Genomic DNA, 26,253 nt, shown 5'->3' with positions numbered 1-26,253 from the left:
AGCAGGGGCCATTTCATCCTTGACAGGTCTCCCCGTAGAAATGAACAATATTACTGGGTCAGGCAATGGATTTTTACTGCTCCCACCCTCACCTTTGGAAATTAACTCACTCAATGTCAGGGCAGGTTGAATCCCATAATGATACTGGGAGTTTTGCAATAAGTTATCGATGTTCTGAGATAGTTCTGGAATTTCAAAGGGGAGGACTTCTCACCTCTGCTTATTCTGCTTGGCTGGCCAGGTGTTTAACACATACGCTGTAAATCCCCAGAGATGCTATTTGTCCCTGGGCCTGGTTACTTTCAAAAGACTCTTGTCAATTGCACAGGTCATTTATGTCAGTCAGCAAAGCCTACTTTGACATTAAATTATAAGGTTACATAAGATATACACATTGTCATACATGAATATTTAAGGGAAAAATTAGGTGCAATATAAAATCGCCACAGTGGTCAAAAAGATAATTTGGTGAAAAGTTATACACTAGTTTACTTAATATTGCTTTACAGTTGAAGGTACTCTTATATACTCTTCTTTGTGTTGTAGTCTAAGTTGAGGTTTCTAACAATTTAATATGCCAAATACTAATACTAGTTTAATTTCCTTGCCAAGACCATTTTGTCCACTAGATATGTGGCAGTTATCGTACCTCAAGAAAATCATTAAATACCCAGCAGCAAAAAATCTTAGATTGAAAATTACAAAGTGTATTCAAAGCAACACTAGTCTAAATAGGTAACACATGGTATCAATGGATACCTTTGGAAGGAAAGCATTTCTAAAAGTGCAGACCAATTTTGTGTGGAATTCCTACTAGGATGAGGTCTATGGATGCCAAAGACCAATAGTTTAATTTCCTTGCCAAGACCACGTACAATATGCCTAAAATATGTAACACATGATATAAATGGATACATGTGGCCTCACCTTTGGGATGACAAAACCTCTAAAGTTCAGATCTTGAATTACTTTGTGTGGAAGTGCCATAGGGATAAGGTCAATGAATCTTTGAATTTCATGGATAACAGCTTCCATGTACGGCATACTAGAGCGATCGTCAAGACATGGGGCTCGGTTTTTGCCAATGACGTGGTCAATCTCTTTATGAATGCGTTCTGCATAAATGAAAAGCAAGGGAAATATAACAGTCTTAGACAGGTTTCACTTTTCATTTGTTAATCAATTCTACAATAGTCAGTCTCTAATAGACTTTCTTCATTGCTATGGCCGGCGGCTGATGTGTGGGGGCCGCTGACTCTTTCAATATGCTGGCAGTGACTGTCAGCGATGTCTCCGCCCACAGTATAGATAGAAATCAGCACCTAGTCACACTGTCTGTCGGTAATGTCAGTGACAGACAGTGTGTATAAAGTTATCTGCAGGGCCAAACGCACCCTCTCCCCTTCCAACATGTTTTGCTTTGCTCTACCCCCCCCACTGAGATGAAAGTGAGGAGCAGCCATTGCTGAACGAATGGTGAGTGAGACCTGAGACACAGTTTTAGCCCCCCTGCATCTACTGCTGACTGCTGTGCTGACCATCAAGGAGGGAAAAACAATAAGTAAATGCTATATAATTCTTAAAATGTTTTTAAAAAAATGAGGAACTAGGGTGCTCCATCCAGAAGCAAAAACTGAGGGAGTGTAATGGGGAGGTAAAAAACTATGGAGGCAAAAAAGGAAATGTAAAATGATTATTATTTGGTATTGTATTATTTTTTATTATTATTATTTATGTATTATGTATTTATATACTTTCTTCAATTAAAATTAGGCAATTTTTCCTTTGTCAGTTCACTCAAAAATAGATTTTGATCATATTATAAGGTATAGGGTATTAAGTGATTAGGGTATATAGAGTAGTCCAAGTGGAAATTTAGAATTGGCACTATGGAACATATAAGTGAATGGAATTTGAAAGCTTGATTTTTTTATTCTTTCTAAACACTTGTCCTCACTCTATCCACATGGTTTCCCCCTCCCCCAAATCTGTGTCTGTGAGTTCCCAACCATCTTTCATTACTACTTATGTGTTATCTTTGATCTAGCTGTCCGATCCTTCTGTTGCTGCTGTATCTCTTCTACACTGTGAAACCTCTCAGACTTCACAGCCACATGGTGGAGTAGAGCCGATAGGCTCCAGGAAGAAAATGCGAAGCAAGAAAGAAGATGTGGACAAGGAGCAAATAAAAAAAACTTAAAATGGAGGGAGAGGGCTGGAGAAAATGGATAGAGTAGGCTACTGCAAACAATGAGAAAAGAGACTGGTGCATATGGGGGGAGATGGGGCTTCAGAATATGTGGACAGAGGCGACTGGAGAAAATGGGGGGAGTGGGGGCTTCAGAAAATGTGGGGAGAGAGGGCTACAGAAACTGATAGGCAGTGGGACATGTGTTAAAAAAGCTGGCTAGGGCAGGTGTGCATATGAATGAAAAGCTAGTGGGCAGGGGGTCATGTGAGAAAATCTGGTAGAATGGAAGTGGCATGTGTAACAAGAGCCGATGGGTATGGGTGGCATGTGACAGAATAACTGGTGGGCAGGGGGCATGTGTGAGAAAAGCTGGTGGGCAACAGGGAACATGTCTGTATATAAGACTTTGTTTTCCTTTGTCCTGAAACTGAACATTTGGAGACTCCTCTCGATATGTTTGCTTCTGGCAGCAGTGAAGCCTGGACAGCATTCTGCATCAGACATCAGTACCTCTGGACTTCAATGCATCTGGACTGCAGCCTTGACAACCAGCCAGGAGGCGTTAAGAGTTATATTTTTTTTTTACAAATGTCAAGTATGTGAGGGGCCAGGAAGTCAGTATTGGGGGGTGCAGTAGGCTCAAGATTTGCCTAGTTCTGAGAAACATTGCATTAACCCTGATAATAGTTTTTTTAGTCACCTAAGTATTAGTGAATATATGCAAACTCAAAGTTGTTAGGCTCTTTCTTAACCTTTAGAAAGTAGAAATAAAGGCATGATGTTGGTTTAGCGTAAACAAAGACAGAAGAAAGATACAGATACAATTTGTTCAAAGGTTTTATGAAGCATATTGTACTGTATATGCTCTTTCACTATCTCAGCAGTTGTATTACCTTGAAGATATAATATTTATATTGTTCATGAAGCGTGCCCTTAAAACGAATTTCTTTATTGAAGTATATCAGTCTCCTCCTAACTCCTTTCCCTTGGCTATCTCCTCCACTTCTCCACTCGGTGCCATCCTATTTGTGTCTTTAGCTGGGCCCTCTTTCCTAGTGTTCAACTTCTACTATTGCATCCCCCTCTGTACATCTAGGCCTGCTTCTCCAGCCCTGTTTTCTTGAGCCCAGGCCTACTTCACGTTGGACATTACCATCACTCTCCCTCACTGCCCCGTAAATAACTTTGATCTGCATTACCAAGGTATCTGTGTATAATTTGTTAAATAGTAGATGTCTGATCATTGTATTATATAGTTCTTTATGCATTATGTAATGTGTAATGGATCTTTGCTGTCTGTTTATAGATTACTACTGTAAATTTCATGTACGACATTGCAGGCCTTTTGTAGCACGTTTGTAAATAATCATATTGGAGACTTCTTTATTCCGTATGATTTTATATATTACTATGAGTGTATTTTAGTACCAATACCTTTTAGCATTTTATTTCTGCCATATCTGGTTTGTTTTATCATGGCCTACAATTTGTAAAGAATTAATTGATTTTTAGTGGACGATTGAGACTTATATTCCCTTTTGGGACAAGCCGCTAATGTCATTTGTATTTTGCATTATGGAAGAATTCTCTCCAGGTGGATATTAATTGCTAGCACCTGAACTCTTGAGTTATTATTTGTTGATAAAAAGAGGGTGACTTATAGTTAAATTAAACAATTTTACTCTACTTTTGTCGGAAAAAAAAGTACTTGTTGACAAGAGGTATAGCGTTATAAGATAGGGTGGTATGAAAAAAGATCACTGTGTATGGTAATGATTTTACCCTAATGAAGCATATGGGTAATGCTTATAAGATGTAATTAAGAAGTTATTCCTATACTAATCAAAAAATTTATAAAATACATAAAAGCAAATAATCTCCGAATTGACCAGTGTCCCACCCCTAAAACTCTATAACCCTATTGCTCTAGAACCTCTGGCCTTTCACACATCCAGACCTGATGTCACTGTGCCTAATGTTATACACATTCTTATTAGTTTTTCCATCACAGTACTAACCTTGAACATCTGGATATTTGAGGAGAATCATCAGTCCATAACGTAGTGTCGTGCTACCAGTTTCTGTACCAGCAGCAAACAAATCGAACACAGTATTGACAATTGCCTCCATGTGAAACTCGCTCTGAGGTATGTGTTTTTCCTGTGGAAATGGGAAACAAGAGTATACTTTTTGGCTTCAGCAGAAATGTACTGCTATTTAATTTTACAGCAAATCAGCTCCTAAGGCATGCTAGCTCCATGGGTTGTAAAATCCCACTGATTTATTGCTAACTTCATGCATGTCACACAAAAACATCACCCGCTTAACTACTTATCTTACAGGTAATCGTGCTATCACTTTGATCTCTCAGTCTCCACTAATATTTTTATTGATATTTAATTTCATTAGGGTGAGACATAAGGAACACAAGTTTAAACTTAGAATATTTTCATGAAAAAAGTGAGTGCAAAAATGTTGAATAGGAAAGAATATCTTCAGTAAAAATGTTTCCTATCTCCTAATTTCTATGTGACACACATTTCGCTAACTATGGTTGTCAACCGTCGGCAAACATAACAGTCAAATTTTTTGGCCATCAACAAAATAGAGGTCGCAAAAAAATTTGTTACACACTGACAGTTCTACATATTACATAGCGCTGAGCACACCAATGGTTTGGCTCTGAATAAGTATGAAAATTCCATATTTGCAGTACCTACATCATTTTTATATTACAAATTTCACTTTCATTAACTTTCTTTAAGAAAGTTTTTTTTACAAGATTTTCAGAAATATATTTTTAAGGGTTGGAAACCTTAGAACTTACCTCCTCTATCTTAATGAGGAAGCAGTCAATGAAGTCTCGAGGAGAACTGGGATCCACCGTCTCCTTGTGCGTTTTCACCCTTTCTTTAATAATCTCTTGAATGGCATCACAGCATTTGAAAAGTTTCTGGTGAGGTCCCGGCAACTTTCCAACAACTTTTGGGAAGAGGTTGTACATCTAAGCAGACATATGTGCAATAATGTCATGTCATATGGGCAATGTGTTTTTTTTGAGTCTAAATTATTTCCTTACCTGTCCCCAAACAGAGCTAAAACCTTTATAGACTTCATTTAAGAGACTTAGAAGGTGGAGGAAAGATTTGTCTTCATACTCAAATCTGTCTCCAAATACCACTGTGCAGATGACATTTGCAACAGCTTTGCTAAAATAGAATGTTGGATCCAGTGGTTGGCCTGTCATTAGAGAAGATATAGTATTGATTATCATCATCTGTATTTTAGAAAACAAAAAAGTGTATGAGTAGGACTATATATCATCATCATCTTTAGCTATTTACATAGAGCCACTAATTCCGCAGCGCTGTACAGAGAACTCACTCACATGACTCCCTACCCTATTGGACTTGATGAACTTAATAGACTTGAGATTTTTAACCATATAGGGCCTGAGTCATTAAGGAAAGTAAGGCAAAAAAAGGAGTAAATATTCTTCGGGACAAACCATGTTACAATGCAAGCGGTGCAAATTAGTGTATTATTTTGCATGTAAGGAAAAATCTGACTATTTTTTCATCTAGCACACCAATACTTCATAGCTTTATTTTGACAATGAAATTTAAAGTTGATCTAGGACATACCTTACCCCAAATATAAATCTGTCCCCACATTTTAAATTTACCTGTCCCTCCAATACAAAATGTTTTTGCCCAGGTGCAAAGTTACTACTTTTTTTATGGTTTACTCTCCAATAGCTATATATATATATATATATATATATATATATATATATATATATATATATATATATATATATATATATATATATATGTAAAAACAAATACTAGGTGGTGAGTTCCAGAACTCCTTTTTTTCTGTTACACATAATAGGGTTCTTATTTTTGAATCAAATCTTTTGGAGCCATAGATTTATTATTATGTTTAGGAACCATAGATTGATTCATGTATGTTTTCGTCTAAAGGGCACCTTATAACCCTGTATTTATTGAAAGTGCACATTTAATAACAGATTATTTTGTTCGCTATAATCTATTTATAAATTGTGTTTTATGTGTGTGTTGGATATCTCTGAATCCGAATCGCTGATCTCTAGAAACAAATTAAAGGTGTCAATATTTTTGGCCACTACTGTATATCCTCATAAAAGCTAATCATATATGTTAGGCATGACCGGTCCTATATGAAACTGTGCTGATGTTGTGTTAGCAAATTTTTTTCTACAATATATTTGAGAATTACATCTGTCAGAATCCAAGAAAATTCCAAACCCACAACAAGTCCAGGACACTTACATCTGCTTTCCACCAATTACGTGGCACTGACCCATGTATTACTGAACCTAGTTCCTTAAGCACACATGGGTGAAAGTCATCTGGTCAAATGCATTATTTGTCTTAATCTTCCAGAAATACACATACATTCTGATTATATTAAGGTGTAGAGCAGGCGCATATGATGATGTGGAGCTGGACACATCTCGAGATGTGTACGGCTCGGCATATGGTGGAAATTCATTACTTTTGCGTGCATTTTTTTTTATTGTAATTTACTCTTTTTTTGTGACCAACTCTGAATCAGCACCGTATCTTTAAATAGTTAAATTTCAGTTCCTTGTAATTTGAACAATTTAAATGCCACCATTAATGCTATGTAATCTGCATTGGATTGGCTTTATTCCTAGAAATGTGTCATTTGGGTCTTCAAAGAGGTTTAAAAATCTGAAGAGCGCACTGTGCAAACCTGTAGACATCATATTGAATGTCCCTCCTCCTTAAATTAAATAAAATGTTTTTACTTTTCTTTCTAAAATCCTACTTGGCTTAGCATAATTTTTAACTTAAAGAAATCAAGAAACTGAGGGGACAACGGGATTCCTTCTCTACAAGTGGCACGTTTGTGTGCTTGAAGATGTGTTATACTCAAGTGCAAAGTGCCACATGTAGGAGCAATAGAGTTATAAATAAAAGTTTAAGATGATACCTGAATACACACGGCTAGTGCAAAGGTAATTTTTGTTTGGGAAGTGCAAATGGTTGTGCAGCTCTCTGTGCAGCAATGAAAACTCCTAAAAATGTACCCTCTTCTCCCCTTTATTTCACTTCAATTAACTTGTTCTACAAAATACAATCTCATTTTCGCATTGCTCTGCAAAACTAAAACACCGGTTCTACTAACTCCAGCTATGCAATGAATGCCCCAAATGTTCCCCATTGCCTCTGCATTCTTCTGCCCCTCAAGAAACACCCCATCTTGCTATGCACCATGGCAGAAATCTAGTCATGCTTTTACACTGTACAATGGATGTTTTGCAGTTCATAAATGATCTCCTATGAGTGAAGTGTGTGCTCTTATTGGAAGTAGTGCTATCACGGTGAGAGCAATGTCCATGTCCACAGCAATATATTGTTTGAAGACTACAATAATGCTTCAGTAGTATGATTTACATAAAGGTCTCACCATTGCATTTCCTGAATTCTTCAGTTAGAAAATGGGCCTCTTCCTGGATTCTTTCTTCAATGCTTCTTTTACCAATCCCAAAATTTTTTAAGGTTATCATTGCGAAACGTCGTAACTGTTTCCAGCGCTCACCATTACTAGTGGACAGCCCTGAATATAATATAATAGAATATAGACAGTGAAAGATAACATCATGCACATTCCATCTGACTCGTACCAAATAACTTGAAAGTGGTGTCCAATGTGTGAAAACAAAGTGTTTGGTCTTGAAAATGTAACATTGCTTTATCGGAGGCTGTGAATAATATAGAGAATTCTTGGGGGGTTGATGATGATAAAAAAAGAAAAATTATAAAATATATATATATATATATATATATATATATATATATATATATATATATATATATATATTTGTATTTGTTCATTACTGAAAGTGCAAAGAAAAAATTTGTCTCCATTTTTGTGATTGAATTATGACTAAATAAAAAAATTATTATTTTGCTGCAATAAATCTATTATAAGTTTATTTTTTATTTCATTATAGTTTCCCCTTAAGCCACACAGTAATATTGCAGTGCAGTTAAGGGACATTGGCTATTAGCAAATACTGTATTCAGGAAGTAAGGGTCAGAATAAATCCAGGTTTGGAGCCGTCATTGATACATCAAGTTTTTGATCCAATACTGGTTAATTGTGATATACTCTGTAAAATGTATCAACTTGTGTCAATTTGTGGTGGAAACAATACAGTGATCTACAGAGAGCCTAGAACAGTAAAGCTGGGTACACACCTATGCAATCATACTGCAATGTCTCTAACGATTTCATCAACAATTGAAAGTCCCAATCAGCATGCTGATTTATGCTTGCACAACTGCAAAATTTACCCTCAGATCAATCCATACACACTCTAAAGACATCTGCCTACACTGCTGCAATATGTAATGTTGAAAGAACTATCGGCAGAAGTGTTGGGCAGACAGTTGTGAGTGCGTACACGGGTGGATCTGTTGATCCGACCCTTCCTTCATCCTCCTCTTAAAGTGGCCTCCTCCAGTCCCTGTACTGGCAGAGGTCACATGGGATGTGCACCACGTTACAGGTGCAGTCCCTTGCATGCACAGTGTGACGCAAAGAGAAGAGTCTTCAACACAGTGCTGTAGTAACAAAGCAAGTGTGAGGGATAGGGGGGCTTCCACTATGTGTGAAAGACAGGGGGGCTGCTATAATGTGTGAAGAGAAGGGGGGCACTGCTCTAATGTGTGAATGAAAGAGGAGGCTAACAAAATATGTGAGGTAAAGAGGTTTGCTATAATGTGTGAAGGACAAGGCGGCCGCTATAATGTGTGAGGGAAAATAGGGGCTGTTATAATGTGTGAAGGACAGAGGGGCTGCTATAATGTGTGAGGGAAAGGGGGTACTGCTATAATGGGTGAAGGACAGGGGGGCTGCTATATTGTGTGAAGGAAATGGGGATGCCATAATGTATGAAGGAAAGGGGGGGGCTGCTATCAAGTGTGAATGAAGGGAGGGGGCTGCTAAAATGTGTGAATTAAAGCAGAGGAGGGGTACTATAATGTGTAAAGTAAAGGAGGGGGCTGCTATATTCTGGCTCTGGTGATACGTTAGTGGTTCTTGCATTGATTCCATTGCCTGCCTTCTACCTTGCAATGGTCCAATTCTCAGATCACTTTGTTGAACAAATAGCGAGCCTCTATTGCACTGACAATATCATTATTCATGCCTCCTTTGCACTTACTAAATCCTAAGCAAACCCTTGGAATAGCTCTCCCCTGCCTTGTTATTAATTCAAATCACCTCCAATAACTGGGCACATTTTGGGCACATGCCCAATGGCACATGCATCAATTATTATAAGGATTATTTTTAATGCATTTTTTAAACACACAGTACTCATATAATATAAAAATAAAAATAAATAAATATACAATAATTGCTATTAAATGTGAAATCATTTTATTTTCTATTTTGGCAGAGTGTGGGCTACTAATATGCCTATAATTGTCTGACAATAGCTGGCGCTGACACTATTGTGTATTACTAATTTCCTATGCCGAGATATGAACATTTTCATGGAGACAATCAGATGCAAATAAATATAACCACTAGTTTATAAATCTCCCAGCTCAGTGTTGACTAGCTATTTATCATCTATTGCTTGGATACCAGATTCTATTAAACCATAGCTGAATTTGAATTTGAAACACAATTGTCAAGGTCAACATTTGAAGAATAGGCCATTAGATGAACAGCCCTCGTCTAGGAGCCTGTGTTCCTTCTTACCACAGTTATGATGCTGTGCATTACAGCTGGCCATTAGTATTTTCAACATCTCTGAAACAAGGAATTTATATAACATGGGTAAGCCTAACACTCCTTGCCAGATAAATTTGTCTCGTCTGCCTTGAGTGTGCATCATCTTGTTTTTGTCATGGTCCTGGCTTGTTCCTGTATTACTGGTGCTTTCTCTGGTTTTCTTCCTTGCCTGTCTTGGACTTCTACATTTGAGTTCTAGTGAGTTCTGGCTGGTTCTCTCTATTTCTTATGTGCAATTATTTTGGACTTACTTTTCATTTTTTATTTTCCAGCACGTAGCTGTTATTTTAATTTATATTTTGTACATTCCATTGCATTATGTTTTGCATCATGCTCCCTTTCTTATATTGATTCATATTTTCTTATTTATTCTGACACATGTAATAAACATCTTAAATTCATATTTATTTTGTGACAGAGCTAAAAAGTTGTTTCTTTACCATGATTTCCAGAACAAATCCTGTCCAGCAGAGGCATTTCACCTCTGGCACCAAACTCCTCTCCATAGTCAATAAGAGCCTCCTTTACTGCATCACAGCTGCAGAGCACCACAACCGGTTTCATGCCCATGTAGATGGTGTATACTGGACCATACTTTTCACCGAGCTGCATGGGAGACAACCAATACAAGTCACTGAAATTAAATTAATCTAATTGTAAATAAGACAACCAGTTAAACACAGATATAATAAATTGTATATTATTGTCAGTGTTCTGAAGACTGAATCTATATAGTCAGTGAAAGATAATATCATGCATATTCCATCTGACTTGTACCAAATAACTTGAAAGTGGTGTCCAATGTGTGAAAATATCAAGTGAATGAAAATTTTACATTGCTTTAACGGAGCAGGGCTGATTTTTATTCCCAGTCCGGCCCTGATATTATCTTCATTAATGCATCCTCACAATTATCCCAATCTCCACTCGGAGTCACACTCATTCTTTTTTTTTCAGCCGTGCCCTCTTCCAATTAGAATGTAAAGATTAGGACAATTGTAAGGATGCATTAGTATAGGTAATATAGGAAGGAGTAGAGTAAGCTCTAATAAAAAGACGAGGGAAGAAGGAGGTGAAGATAAGGAAGAGGGGAGGGATGGGATGGAACAGCCCTGATCTACGTGGCCGTGGCACATGTAATAAGGTGGCTGTTTCCTGGGGAAGAGCCAGCCAACAGGAAGCCTGTAAATTTCAGGGCCGTCCCCATTAGCTCTCAGGTCCCGGAATTATGTAATGCCAGTCCACACTAGCCCATATAGCCATTGGCCCTTCTGGCATTTGCCAGAATTGCCAGATGGCCTGCCCGCCCCTGGATAATATAGGTGGGAGTAGAGTAAGCTCTAATAAAATGATGGGTTTTCAGAGATCATTTAAAGATTTGGTGCTCATGCAGACCTTCAGAAACACACATATACGCTCCTATTAGGGGGAATATCTTTTGCATCTGCTAGAAAGTAGGTTAAATACACTCTAATGAAGAGGTCTTGGCATACACATGGCATGATTAACAATGGGATTGATGGAACTACAGCTCCAGTCCATCCATTACAGATAGGCCTGGGGAGCGTTGAGGCAGGCCTTGTGGCTGCTCCCTTAACAGTCATTCCTCTTTTTTCAGCTGTGCTCTCTTCCAATTAGAATGTTAACTCTCATGAACAGTGACCTGCCTTACCCTTTATTTTCATTTCTGCATTTACTTTGGCTATTTGTATGTGACTGTCTTATTTATGTCCTGTTTTCCCCAATATCCATCACTGCAGAGCAGTGTGGTGCCTTGCAAATCATTAATAATAATAATAATAATAATAATAATAATAATAATAATAATAATTAGTGACTGATCTTTTAACCACATCTCCGAGCCCAATCTTGATTACACCACAATAATAACATAACATGTATGAGCTTGACAGTAATATATACAATAGATGATTTAAATCACCCATGCAATTATATGTCTATTATGCTGTTTGTTCTGCTTTGTCTTGAATGAATTATTGCAGCATTAAAATCAAAAGCTGTCCCTGAAATTCGTGCTTACATAGCAGTTTACTCTTCTGCATTGGATGGTGATGTCTTCTCACCAGTATGACTAGCCAACTATAGAATAACTACCGATGCTGGTGCTCTGATATCTACTTGTGGAACCCTTGTGGAACCATTTTTGAGTCCCATGACAAATGCCATACTGTCCACCACTAAGTGTCTCAGAAGTGCCCAATGTAAGTGCTTCCTAGATTAACAGTGACATAAATATAAAAGCGCAAAGCTTTTTTCAGATATCAGTCACAGAAGTTACACATATATTAATGTCCCTTAGGGGCGGACCTAGCCTTTTCCCAAAGAGGGGGTGATTTAGTGCCCCGCCTGCTTTTGTATGTGTGGCACAATAATATATACATGCCCCTGTCATCAGAGACCAGGCAGAGGATGCTGCCCAGATGCTTTGATTGTGAGCGGCCGGGCAAGAGCTCTATCTGCCTACAAGCTGACAGGAACAAGAATATAGTGTGCAGCTACAGACAGCCTGCACCTGCTAGATGGGGAGATAGCCGGGATTGTCCCCTACAAAACCTCAGGATCTGCCACTGATGTCATTTGGGTATTATTTTGTGTTATGCACAAAATAATGAAGATATAGTAAGATGTTACTCTCCTTGCATTTCATCATCATTTATTTCTGCATAGCTGTACAGAGAACTCATTCACATCAGTCCCTGCCCCATTGGAGCTTACAATCCAAATCCCCTAACATACACACACACACAGATCGAGAGAGACTAAGGGCAATTTAATAGCAGCCAATTAACCTACCAGTATGTTTTTGGAGTGTGGGAGGAACCCGGAGCACCCGGAGGAAACCCACCAAAGATGGGAAGAACATACAAACTCCACACAGATAAGGCCATAGTTGGGAATCAAACTCATGAGCCCAGTGCTGAAGCAGAATTGCTAACCACTAAGCCACTGTGCTGCCCACTTTTATGATTAAGGTCCAATGTTTCAGTCTGAACTTTTAAATGGACTTATAATTTTAGAACTGGATCTAAGTCTTAAATTTGGTCTGTATTATTATCAGTCTAATATTTCCAGAATCCAAGCATTGAGCTATTGAATTGCATTTTCCATTTTGGTTAGAGGATGATATGTCATGAATGTTTGCTTTTGATCTCAGAATGGAATATATTTCAAACCACTAATGCATTCTGTAATCTAATGTTTGCATGTCTGAGTCACTAACATAAAGGGTGTTCGTTATTTCAGTAACATATACTATGGATATGGACTTAAGATTTTACTCTATGTGACACATATTTCACTTTTAATTATCCCTTTTTCCTCACATTATTCTTTCTGTACATATATCTTGTAGATATGTATAGATGTGATCCTTCAGTAGGGCTCATTAGGGTACAAAATTTGCATTAAATAGTAATAAGCAATCAATTACTTTCTTTCTAACTTGCACTAGGCAGATACAGCTAATTGCTGCTATGGGTCAGTGTACATTTTTTACCTACATGTAATGCTAGGAAATAAGCCATATTGTCTTTCAAAGTGCAATTTAAGCTTCTAAACTCCTATCTTTTTTATCAACCAAGCTTAGTATTGACACCATCAGCTGGTAAAGGAAAAACTTACCTTTTTGAGTGATTTAAAGACTTCTTTGCCATTGAGTTCCAGAATGTTACCCAGGATGGGCAGTGGGGTTGGCCCTGGGGGCAGCCTGTCATTGCCCTTCTCTTTCTTACCTTGTATTATAAGCAGGAAGGCTACGCAGGCTGCAAGTAACACAGCAGTTGCAAAGAAGATCTCCATTCTAACTGTGCGTTCTACTACATTGAAGCAAAGAAAATGCTTACAAGTCTCATTTATGCAAATAATTACTCACTAAGGATGAATTTGGCACACTTGATACCAGGATACACAACAACAAGTAAATTTTTACCTCCCTAACCGGTTAATTTAGTTCTTTGGCCACAGGGAGAGCTTACATCCAATCGCTGCAGAGCTACAATGACTGTCAGATGTTTGGCACAAGCATGATTTATTTGCTCATCCTCCAATGGCTAAAAAGGATTATGGAAACTTATTTTAACTGTTTGCATCTGCAAAAATTAAACGTATTTATCTATAGTTTACCACTTTCTGCCTGGATGTGTTTGTTCTTTTACAACTAGGTCAGTGTTGATGTACCAATTTTTTAATGTATAACTTTTTTTTACGTTTTCGGCATACATATCTTTAACACTGTCAAGATGAGGCACCCTCCTTATCAACCAAGAAGGATTTGCAGTTTTCCAACTTATTTCTGCTATTCTTTATTTTACTACCAGTTTCATGATGCTCTTATATACTCTTCAATAGTTTTCTTTTTTTTTTTGTAGTTTGAAAAAAATATGTGTCATAACCTCACACAGGCTTCAATATTTGGATAATTAAAGTCTACTTCTGCCCTTAAATTTCAACTTTAATTTACCTACCATCACACATTCCCTGTGGGTCAAGGACTGGTCTAGAATTCTGACAAGAGATGGGCAAAATTTTTCAAAAGAACATTTTTTGTTGCCTAGCAGTGTAAAATGCAGCAATAAGCTCAATAAGACTCATAAATATTTCATGGTGCGGAGTGTAAAGCTTATCTGTTGTTCCTTGAAAGGTTACGAATATAAAATCTTTAAACACCATTAAAATGCAGATAAAATCAGATGCACTCACCTCCCAGGTATAGGGGTTTACATCTAGCAAGGGTTGGCTTGTGACCAACACCCAAATGTGCATTAAATAGGCTTGATGAACAGCTGCTGTGACAATTAGGCAATATTTTGAAACAAAACCAGAGAAAAAACAAGCCTGCGCTCGGTATATGCCACTTTATATATGGTACCATCTGCTTGGCAATAAGCCCACGCTCAGTATATCCCATATTGTATGTGGTACCAGCTGCGTGGCAATATAAATGCCCATATATGTATACAAAACAAAAAGAAAGTTGTCAGCGCTTATCCTTTACACTGCATGTCTGTGTGTGTCTAGCAAAATGAAAACATGAGGTATTAGTTCATATTTTGATCAAAACTTTAAGCCTGCATCCCAACGTCAAGGGCACCTCATTATATGCAGGTCCTACACTGACCTATATGCTTTAAACATCATTAAAATTCAGATAAAATCAGATGCACTCACCTCCCAGGTATAGGGGTTTACATCTAGCAAGGGCTGGATTGTGAGCCACACCCAAATGTGCCTTAAATAGGCTTGATGGACAGCTGCTATGACAATAAGGCAATATTTTGAAACAAAACCAGAGAAAAAACAAGCCCGCGCTCGGTATATCCCACATTATATATGGTAACATAAAATCCTTTAGGAGAGGCAGATTTGTTTATTTATGTTGCCCTTAGATATAACAGATTAATTGTAACCAATACAAAGACCCGAGTTTATATGTTGGCAAATCATGATGTAGGGATCACACGTGTATGTCATTGTATTCCTATACTTGTGGGGACATTAGCCTGTTTACACACCAACACAAAAGGAGGTCCCCACAAAACTGACTGTGCTAGTCAATGCAGGAAACCTTGCTAATATACCCAGCATCAAATGCAGTGTCTGTCCAAACACTTCCCAAAAAATATTAGGGATGCAAAGTATATTGCAAAAATCAGTACTGCCTGTACTTTGAGAAACCTGTCTAAAAAATAACCCAGCATATCGAGCATGTTCCCTGTAATCAAACTTGCCTGAGCCCTTAAATTTCCCAAGCACTCAAAGGAAAGACTCATGCAATTTGAACCTTCTTCGGAATAGAGGCAACTTTGCACATAACACTATTTGCTATAGACATATATCCATGAAAGATACTTATTTTAGTTTCAATAGCTAATGCAACAGAGACATGCTGATGGTGGATGTATCCACATCCAGAAAAAAGAAACAAGAATGTAGGAATTCTGGTCCCCAGTGTTAAACATATAGACTTTGATAGGAGGAATATAATTTGAATGCCTGTTCCCCATACAATAGGTTCAGGTATCTCTCATATTCGACCATATGATTTGGCCAGATTATAGGAGGTGCGGTAGGCTTTACCACTCACTCAGCAACACTTTGTTACATTCAGGATGCACTCGGTCTAGATTGGCAAGAACCTAGCAAGGCGCGGAGTCTAACAGCCCCCGGTTTTCGCCAAGAACCACCGCAAGGTGGGATGGATTTAGCTGCTAGGGAACTGCAGTTCGCGGTCGTTGGTTTTGCCCCTAGACACGAGGGAGATAGGTGAAACTGATGATACAAGGAGTAGAAGTAGATACCTTTGAGAGGGCGGTGGTAATCACTGATGAGCAAGTAAGGACCAGCAGAACGGAGCAGGCGGAGTGCTGGATGCGGACCGGAGGTACTCAAGGTGGATGACAGGTGGACAGTTATGTAGTCAAGATGGTTGATACACAGTTCAGATAACCACGGTACAATGTAGGGAGCAGGAGAGCCTTTGGTTAAACGAGCCAGGTCGATACACAGTTCAGATGTCTGCGGTGCAGTGGAGTGAGTAGTAGAATAGTTTGTTAACACGCCAAGTCGGTACACTGTTCAGATGCGGAGACCTCACGGAGGAGTTAAAACAGGACTCCAAGCAGAACACCACAGCGAGTAGCTACAGAGAGCTCCAGGAACACAAGAGTAGTCAGGAGGAAAACCTGTTGATCTGACACAGGTATTATGTCAGATCCTCCCTTTATTTTGGATTCCCCACCACAGGGTCACATGATGTTCCTAATCGCAACCCAGAGCTAGCAGCTGACTGGTGTTGGAGAGAATACAGGTGAGCGCTACATAGTGACTGACAGGTGCTGGAGGAAATACAGGAGAGCGCTCTTACACACTTAGTACCACTCTCTTTGCTGGGGTCTCTTATCCCTTAATTTTCTGTCTCATTTGTTTCCACTTCTCAAAAATTCATTAGTTGGTAGACCATTTAATTTTACTTTGTAGTATAGTTTTATAAGAAACCAAAAGTGTTTATTTTTTTTCTTAATTTTTATATTTTGTCTAACAATAAGATTGTAGCATGCCCCATTTTGTTCATTATGTTCAAAATCACCTAATTGGCTCAACATTTTAGGCATGTAACAACCATGATGGTAAACTTTCTCCTTGTTTTTGTCTGTGTTTTGCTGCTAAATCACTTAACTCTCAAGCACTGAGATTTTGTCTACATTCTATCTCATTTGTTATGACAGTGATTGTGCATGACTGGTGTTATTTTAATTGTTATCATCAAAGTCTGGTAATACAGGTGATCTCCCATTTCCTGCTAATCTCTCTAGCAAAATAAATGCCACTTTCTATTCCATGCATTTGTACCAGATCAAATCTAAGCTCTGTATTTAAGATTAAATAATAGTATCACGATTTGATAATTAAGTCTTGTGCAGTAGTGCACCATGGGCTAGCTTTTATCCAAGCATAAATTCATGTTGCAAGCTCCTCTTTTGCTAGTAATTTATTTGGAAGCTTTTTAAACAAATTGTACTATTTTCTTAAAGAACAGACTATTTGTTGAATATTTAAACCTATGGAGAGACAACATTGTACTCACTACCACTACAAACAATACTTTCATATTCTCCTCTACGTCATAAACACACATATTGAAACATGACTGTGTGCCACAATAGAGTAAAGTGAATCACATAATTTCTGAGATTGCAATACAAGACAGCTAAAGAAAGAAACAATACATTTTCAGGAAAAAATCCTTGTTTTCTACAATGAAGTAAGGAATTCTAAAATATCATTATTGTAACTTCAACACAATACAGTTAGAGTCCATTGAAATTGTAATAATGCTAGCAACATGTTACAGCTTACTAAGAACACAGTCCTGAAATAATAGTGTATAGAAAGAATGACAACAGACACCAAATATGTAATATAGAAAAATTATATAATATAAACATTTTCACTTAGCCTCAATAAAGGATGGCATACAAACAGTCTTGAATAAGCATGGGGACACCAATTCAACTCTTCTGCCTCCTCTACGTTGAAAGTGTCACTTTCAATACATCTTCAAATCAAGGAGACTTTGGCACAATACTTCTATGTCCAACTGAGAGGTTCCAAAAAATATCTGCAATTCTCAAGTCTCAATAAAAATAATTGACTCCATTGTATTTCACAAACAACAATAATAACCCTGGACAGTAGATGGCAGTAGTACTCAATCTAAGCTGTGAACAGTTTGTGCCATTAATTTTACATCTAAAGCATTCACTTATCATATTGTTTGAGTTGTAGATCATTATAATTAGAATATATTGTTTTATATATTCAACAACAACATTTCAATTTATAAAATGTTTAATTTGTTTTATTAATTAAATTGCTCCTGTCACACCCCTTCTGTCTTGTGGAAGCCTTTGTATCATCAAATGACTTTCTGCTGAATCATTTACTTTCACACCACAGTCCAATAGGCTGACTAGAGTAAGAACAGTCTCTGTTGACTCAGCTACTACTTCTGGTGTCAAATAAGAAGACACCAGTTGCTCTTAGAATGGCTTTTGCTCTGGGTGGCCTTTCATTGTTCTGCTACTGGTGCTGCTTCAATGTAACCTTGCTCAATATTGCTGTCCTCCATCTCTGAGAGTTTATATTATGCCCATTTACACAGCTCCTTCCTCCATGACCAATGCTAAAGGGGAGATGTTAATGCCTATTTCCCAACACTTGGCCTTGAGCTGCTCTCATCATCATCATCAAAATTTAATTAAATACTGCTTGACCTACTAGTATGTTTTTGTAGTGTGGGAAGAAAACCAGAGAGATTGGAGGAAACCTTCACAAACATGGGGAGAACATACAAACTCCATGCAATTGTCTTTCAAAGTGGCATTGAAACTACTCAAGTTGCATAATTTAATCAAGTCAGTTTAACATCAGTTGGCACTGGACAAACTTACCTTATTGAGTGATTTAAAAACATCTTTGCCATTGAGTTGCAGAATGTTGCCCAGGATTGGCGGAGGGGTCGGCCCTGGGGGCAGTCTGTCATTACTCTTCTGTTTCCTAACTTCTATTATAATTAAAAGCAGGAAAACCATGCTGGCTATAAATAACACAGTGGTTTCTCCGAAGATTTCCATACTGACGCTGCACTCTCTTACATTGAAGCTAATTGAATACAAACTAGTCTTATTTATTCTGAGAATCAATCAATTGGGCTTAATTTGGCACACATGATACCAAGTTACACAGCAGCCAGCTAGATGTTGACCTCCCTAAAAGGTCATCTCAGTTATTTGTCAAGTGCAAGCTTACATCTAATCACTGGAGTACAGTGATGATTTTAATATGAATGCCACAAGTTTCATTCATTGTACTGTAACTAAAAATAATTAAGGGGAACTTCATTAACATGTTTGCATCTGCAAAAATTAAACTTATGTTAAATTCCCCTTCATTTAACATGTATACTTGATGTTACACTCAGGTGACTTGTTAGATATTCCAATTAAAGTGTACCATAGCTTGAAATAAATTGTCTATATAAGTTTTATTTCTGTGCAACTACGTCGTAACTGTGCGATGTTCATCTATATCAGTGCTCCACAACTTTTTCTCACCCTCGGCACATGTAAGCCCTTCCCAGAATTCCACGGCACACCAAAAGCAAAAGTATACAAATAAATTGTTTTTAACACAAAATAACACATCCCTGCGTAATTATTGTTCCCACCTCGGTCCTCGCAAATCTCGGGCAAAAGACAATGGTGGGTAGATGGGGGCATCATTGTGTGGAGCAGGTGGTGAGGTTGTTTCTCCTGTTGGTGGCGTTGTGCTTCAACGCACTTGGCTACATCTTGTGGCACACTGATGTGACACGGCACACCGATTGCGGAGCACTGATTTATATGACCAATTATCACCATTTGTAGATGTGCCAGTTATTATCATGATAACTGTTTAATGCCATAGAGTAAGAAAGTTGATTTTATGTAGTAATTACCCTGTTAGAATAGTCAAATAAATATATTATCATTTTGTGGTCATTATATAGGTAAAAAAAAAAGGCAAAAATAGGAGAAGAGCTGGCACTATGGTGATCAGTTTGTTCTGCTATGTTGTGTGGTAGGGTTAGAGTTCGGACATTTAAGGACAAATTCCATTGGAGAAATATGTGGAATTGTGTGGCTAAAGTTGGAACAAGGTAAATATTTTACAGAACAATTTTGAAAATGTTGTTCATCTTTGCTAAACTTGCTGTCCCAAATATAGGAATACCAAATGTTTGTACTGTGTCTGCAAATTATAAAAGTGGATAGGGCATGCAGCCAGGGCACAGAAAAATGGAGCTGTGTCATTTTTTTTTATAGGAAATTATGTAGAATTTGGACACATTTGATCTACCTAAAAGAGACCCAAAAATCTTTTAAAAGACATACAGATAAACATTGTAGATCTGCTAAGAGGTATTCTATAGGTGATAATGTAAGGGTATTAACAAAATATTTAAATTTGGATTATCCTTTTTCCAAGTTGGTTGATAAATTTAAAGATACATTTAAAATAATTTCAATTCCAACATCTTCAGCAGTCTAACTTGCCTTCCAGCCTTAATCCATAGGATAAACCATATATTTCATGTCTCTCAAGTGGTGGAACTCATATTCCCTATGGAAGAAATGTCAATACTTATCCTGCCGACATGAAAGTGCTGCAAGCACCAGCATACCCATGGCTGCCAGGGCATGCTGTCGCTAGAGGAGACAGGAGTGCCAGCATGCCCTGACACCCAAGGCAAACTCCCTAGAGAATCCAGTCCGGTGCTGACCATCCTTGGTTGGTGTGTCCCTGCAGTGGGTTTCCCTACTATAGTGTCACCAGCACCAGCTGGCAAAGTCTAGGGCTGGTTGGAGGAGAATTGGGGGGACCCCACGCTGTTTGTCCCCCCGAATTTCCTCCGACCAACACTAGGCTAGCCGCACTAGGGTTAATATGACTGGGGAAGAGGGGGGCACACTTTCCAAATTTTGTTTGTTTATTTTTAACACTGTTTATTGCCAGCGGCTCCAGCGGCTCTATTCCCTGGACCTGTTGTCATTGCTCATATAATGTCGGTACTGTGACTGTCAGCATTTTGACTGTTGGCAATCACAATGTCGACATTTAATCAGTGTCGAGCAAATTGAAATACTGGCATTTACTTTATTGGCATTTTCATGTTAGCAGGGTAAGTGTATTTCTTCCATCAGGAATTCGTACCTAACCCCTCTCAAGTTAAATTTGAAATATTCCTGCTCTCCAAACACATCCATGTTTAGGGGCATGAAGAATGAATTGTGGAAAAATTGGTAGATTCCTGAATTCAGCGTGAAGGATTACAATACCTTAACAAGTGGAAACTTTACACATTAATGAATGTTCATGTGAGCCGCTTGGTAATATTCTTGCTCCTAGACTGATTAACAGTTTTCACAGAAAGAATCCTGACAAGCCTGGTGAACCTGGCTCTTTGATGAGGGGGATACTGTCACAAACTGTGTCAGGCATGACCCTGTTTTACGCTCAGAAGCCCAGTCATATGTAATGTAAATATCAAGGCAATTCTGGTACTTTGTAACTTACCCTCCAACAGTGACGATTTCTTGGGTTAGTCATAATGGCCAAAAGGGATGAATCTTGATAAAATGAGAGTGTGGTTGTGTGGATTGGGATTTCATGTCAGGATTACTAAAGAACTTGGATAAATTGTTGTACTTGGTTTAAGCACCTAACTCTATATACTTTTAAATACAAATGTACCTATACCACATCTTACTATGTATAGATACAAACATAACAAAGCAATTAAAGTCTTAATAATACACAATAAATATTTTTTTTCACATCAAAGCAACATTTTGAAAATAATAGTAACTTATTTGGAGTATATATGAAAAATAGGGCAAACTCACTTCAATATGTTGTAAATGGTTATTTTTAGACAACTAGTCCCCCCAAATAATAAATAATTTACAGCTTGGTTATAATGTTATAACGGGGCTGGAAAAATCATAGTACTGCCTACTCAATCAGGGTAATTTGTGTTTTTTATTCAGATAGCTAAATGTCCAGTTTGTATGGTCTCACAACTTCTGTCCACAAAAAGAGAGGGGTGTGCAATAGTATTATAATAAATTATTGTTTGTTACGCTTTCAACAAATATAATGTACCAGAGCATTCACTGAAACGTCCATACAATAAAGCTTTCACTGCTAGATGCCTTTCACATTGAGGAGCCAAACCTCGTTTTCAGGAATTTCCCCTCAGGAGAACTTGGGTCAAGCCACACACCAACGCATTCATCACTGGGACTTTATTATGACGTGGCTTGGCATGAGAGAGACAACTTCAAATACTTGAGATGACTCTCTTTGGCACTCTGGAAACAACTCCTTAGACAACTTTTTCTACCAATAATAGACAAACTAATTTCCAATGATGTTGGCACTTATTATTTTATTCCTGTCTCACAGCATGCCAGTTTGTAAATCAAGCAACATAATTTAAGGGAGTGGACTCAGTGGTTCATAGCTTAAATGTTTTCTCTTCGCCATCCATGGTTTAACCCTGTAGTCTACATTTGAGGGACAGAATGTAAACCGAAATAGACAGACTTGAATAGGCATGTGATTATTCCTCCACCAACTCTATGTCCTTACCATATCTACCCCATCTTTTTTTTCACTTACCATGTAGTAACATCCTTTCGTAACTTTATCTCCATTTTTCAAAACGGAAAACTGGTGTTAGAATTCCCTTACAGTATATTTTAAAAAGAAACTAAATACATGATAGCATTTTATATTTTGAATACAAATAGTGTGGCCAAACTGTTATGGCCAGATTTGCTTTTGTAGTTGCTTTAAGAGGACCCATGAACTAAGTAGACATTAAATACCAGAAGTTTATACTATGTATGCATTATCACAACTACATTTTTCAGTTTTGGGTGTAACTATTCTTTTATTCTTTCAATGCTGGTGTCTGTTGACTTCATAAATCTCAGGTGGCCGTGACAATTTACACTTGTCTTTGGATACATTAATGAAACATAAGGAATTCCAAATTTCATTGTACAATATTTTCCCCATAGATTAATCATATATGTTTGTGAACACTTTAAAACTGATATTTATTTTTGTATTCAGCACTTTAACAGTTTTATTTATCATGGCTGAAGAACAATACTCAGCTACCATGGTGAAAAGTATCCAGAGCAATATCGGTTACTTATCTCTCTTATTCCCTCCTTCTGCCTCAGATCCACTGCTGGTTCAAAAAAATGTCTTAATTTTTTTTTTTTTAGAAAAATATATATATTTTTTAAAATAATGTAAAAACTAAATGGTAAATATTTGTTGTATTACAGCAACCTCTCCCTTTTATTTTCTATGGGCAGAGTAATAGCCCTATTCATTTTAAGAAGATAAATGCTGGAAAAAAAACATTTACCGGTATTTCACTAATCTATTTTTTCAATTCATTCTTAGATGGAATTAGCAGAACAGAAATCGCGGAAGACAATTTTTCCTACATTACTTCATAAATAGGATCCACCATGCAAAAGCTAAATGTGATGGCTGTCAGAGTGGGACAGGATGAAGTTACAAGACTAGAATTGGGTGGGCTCATGAACTCTAGGAAATTCTGGCAGTTTTCCTAAGAGGGTGAGAGGGATGGAAGGATAAGAATAAATTAAATATTTTTTAGAAATTATTCATTAACAATGATTCAGGAGTGGATTTATCAAACCCTCTAAAGTGTAAAAGTTGAAATATTGCACATTGCAGATTATAGCTTTAATTTTCTAGAATGTACTCCAAAAATGATAACTAGAATCTGATTGGCTGATATGGGCAACACCTCCACTTATCCTTTTTTTAGAAGGTTTGATTACTGAAACTCTTATTCTTTTGCTATTTTTACACAATGTTGAGAATTCTTCTATTAATTCTTATGTTTATAGGGGTACAGTACAGTGCATTTTATTAGATGTTTAGTGCCTGTATATGTAGTGTACTTTTTTCTACCTAAGTTGACAGTTAAACCTTTTTGTATTCTAATGTTATACCTGTCATGGAAGCCACCTTTTTAATTTAATCTTATATATTTTTTCAAATTATTTTTACAAGGGGTCAGGACATGTCCATGTAAACGTGTAAACAGTGTATCGGATATAAACAGTGAACTACATTCTACACCCTGGTTTACACATATCACAAGAGCAGAACCTGATTTCATGTGGGTCGGATGTAGGCAACAGTGACTGGTCCAGAGGAGTGATAAGGTGACCAGAATGTCTTTGTTTCATTTCCAGAAGGTGAACCAAATTCACCTGAAAGTTAACAATGCCACAATGTCTATCCATGAGCAAATCTAGGTTAGGTGAGGGAGCCATGCAGAGAAATGTTCAATAAATTGTTGGTGTGGTCCAGGGGGGCCATAGATAACAGTGATAGGCATAGAGAATGGGTAAAAAATCCTAACAGTATGTACTTCAAAAGATGTGAAAGTGAGTGAGACATTTGGTAGAACTGAATGTGCACTGTGGGGAGAGAAGTAGCCAAACCCCACCTCCTTCTCTGCCTCCAGGTCTGGGAGTGTGGGTGAAAGGGAGACCACCATGTGAAAGGGCAGCAGGTGATGCAGTCTCTGATTGCGTGAGCCATGTTTTTATTGTTGCCAGAAGGTTTAGGTTTTTGGAGAGGAAGAGGTCATGTATTGAGGTAAGTTTGTTACAAACAGAGCATGCATTCCAAAGGGCACATTTAAAGGACTTTGGAAGAGAGGAGAGACAGGTGATGCATTTGAGGTTTGCTGGATTTTGGTAGCAATCAGATATATTTGTGTGGGAGAAGTGTGGGGGACCTGGATTAGGTGATATATCACCAGCTAATAGAAGCAGGGAGAAAGAAGCATAGGAAAGATGATTGTAAGATATGTGTCTTTTTAGTTTCTGGCAAAAGGGTGAGGCTGTTGTAACTATTGAATTTAAATAGGACAACAGTTCATGAGTGTTAACTAGAGGTGAGTGAAGTAATGAAGGGGCAATGTGGACAGAGGTGTGTGCTGCAGGTTAGGGTGAAGGAATATTTAGTTCTAAAGATAATGTCATGAAGGGAAAGCAAGAAAAATAATTTGGCAAACATTGGTATTTAGAAGAAAAATAGCAACAGATGTGGAAATTATCATGACTGTGCACCAATCAGAAGGCAGTAGGAGTGGCCAACACTATTTTTTTACTTCAGGTTTGGCAACCAATATGTTAATCTTAAGAAGAGCTGTTTACTAGTTATGAAACTCTGATTGGCCGCATGACCATGACGGCAGTGGAGAGGAATGTTCTTCCACTATAAAAAGCTGTTAAATCACTTCTTCAGGTTGCCTTGATAAAGTGAGAAGTGAAACGCATATCTGTGTTCGTCTCTCTATGCAAATTGTTGTGATCCATATACTGTAGAATGTTTAATCAACCACCCTATTCCCGTTCATATGGAATAGTTAGTCCTCACTGTGAGACAGTTAGGGACACAAGTAAATAGGAGGGATAGACACTTTCAGGGAAAGATATTATCCGGCAGGGGGATTCATTTGTTCATGCTGCCGCGATTAATGCAATAGCCATCGCTTGGGTAGGCACAGACATCAGCTGAGGCTAGCTGGAGTAATTTGCAGCCTAGAAGAGGCAGGATTATTTTTTTTTGTTTCAAGCAAATATTACCTCTGATTAGTATATTAGGACAAGTAGAGAGAACTAATTATACCAGTAGATTTTATGAAACTGGTTCAGTCTATTTAATAAGGACAATGTTAAATGAATTATAAAACACTCATTGTTCATACTTGGATAAATAACCCTATCTTGGCATGTGAGATAGAGGTAATTCTTTGAACATTGAAGGATTTATATTATTAAATAATGAAAATCATTTACTAATGTGAATGACACAGGTGGTTGACAAATCTTTATTTAACTGAGAGCTTTATTGGAAGCCATAGACAGTTATCAGAACAAGTATATAAGGAAGTAACACAATTAATATATCATACAGTATAGCAAGTCTTGGCAGTTATTCTATCATTGTATTCACTTTCTTAATTTTTTCAACAATTGTACAGCACTTTTTGACTTTTTTAAATATTTTGCTACTTGTGGTATCCAGGAACCAATGGTATTCTCTCTTTTCTT

At 37.6% G+C, this 26,253-nt stretch overlaps 1 protein-coding gene across 2 annotated transcripts in view; it reads right to left on the bottom strand.

Annotated features, from left to right (window-relative positions):
- The window catches only part of LOC142102239 (cytochrome P450 2C16-like), a 32,994-nt gene extending 13,817 nt beyond the window's left edge, over nt 1–19,177 (bottom strand). The window contains exons 1-7 of one of the 2 annotated variants that reach the window (XM_075186974.1): nt 18,982–19,177; nt 10,453–10,618; nt 7,673–7,822; nt 5,271–5,431; nt 5,019–5,195; nt 4,210–4,351; nt 928–1,115 (exon numbers count right to left, since the gene is read on the bottom strand). In XM_075186974.1, the coding sequence (XP_075043075.1) occupies nt 928–1,115; nt 4,210–4,351; nt 5,019–5,195; nt 5,271–5,431; nt 7,673–7,822; nt 10,453–10,618; nt 18,982–19,164 (1,167 nt within the window). In that variant the 5' untranslated portion in view covers nt 19,165–19,177. Of the gene's footprint in view, nt 1–927; nt 1,116–4,209; nt 4,352–5,018; nt 5,196–5,270; nt 5,432–7,672; nt 7,823–10,452; nt 10,619–13,654; nt 13,907–18,981 lie in introns of those variants that run through there. The other variant, XM_075186975.1, reaches the window with a different exon arrangement.
- Nucleotides 19,178–26,253: the final 7,076 nt, after the last annotated feature.

Source organism: Mixophyes fleayi, chromosome 9 (assembly GCF_038048845.1).
Source record: "Mixophyes fleayi isolate aMixFle1 chromosome 9, aMixFle1.hap1, whole genome shotgun sequence".
NCBI classification, from domain to species: Eukaryota; Metazoa; Chordata; class Amphibia; order Anura; family Limnodynastidae; genus Mixophyes; species Mixophyes fleayi.
This window is presented reverse-complemented; position numbering and strand designations above follow the sequence as displayed.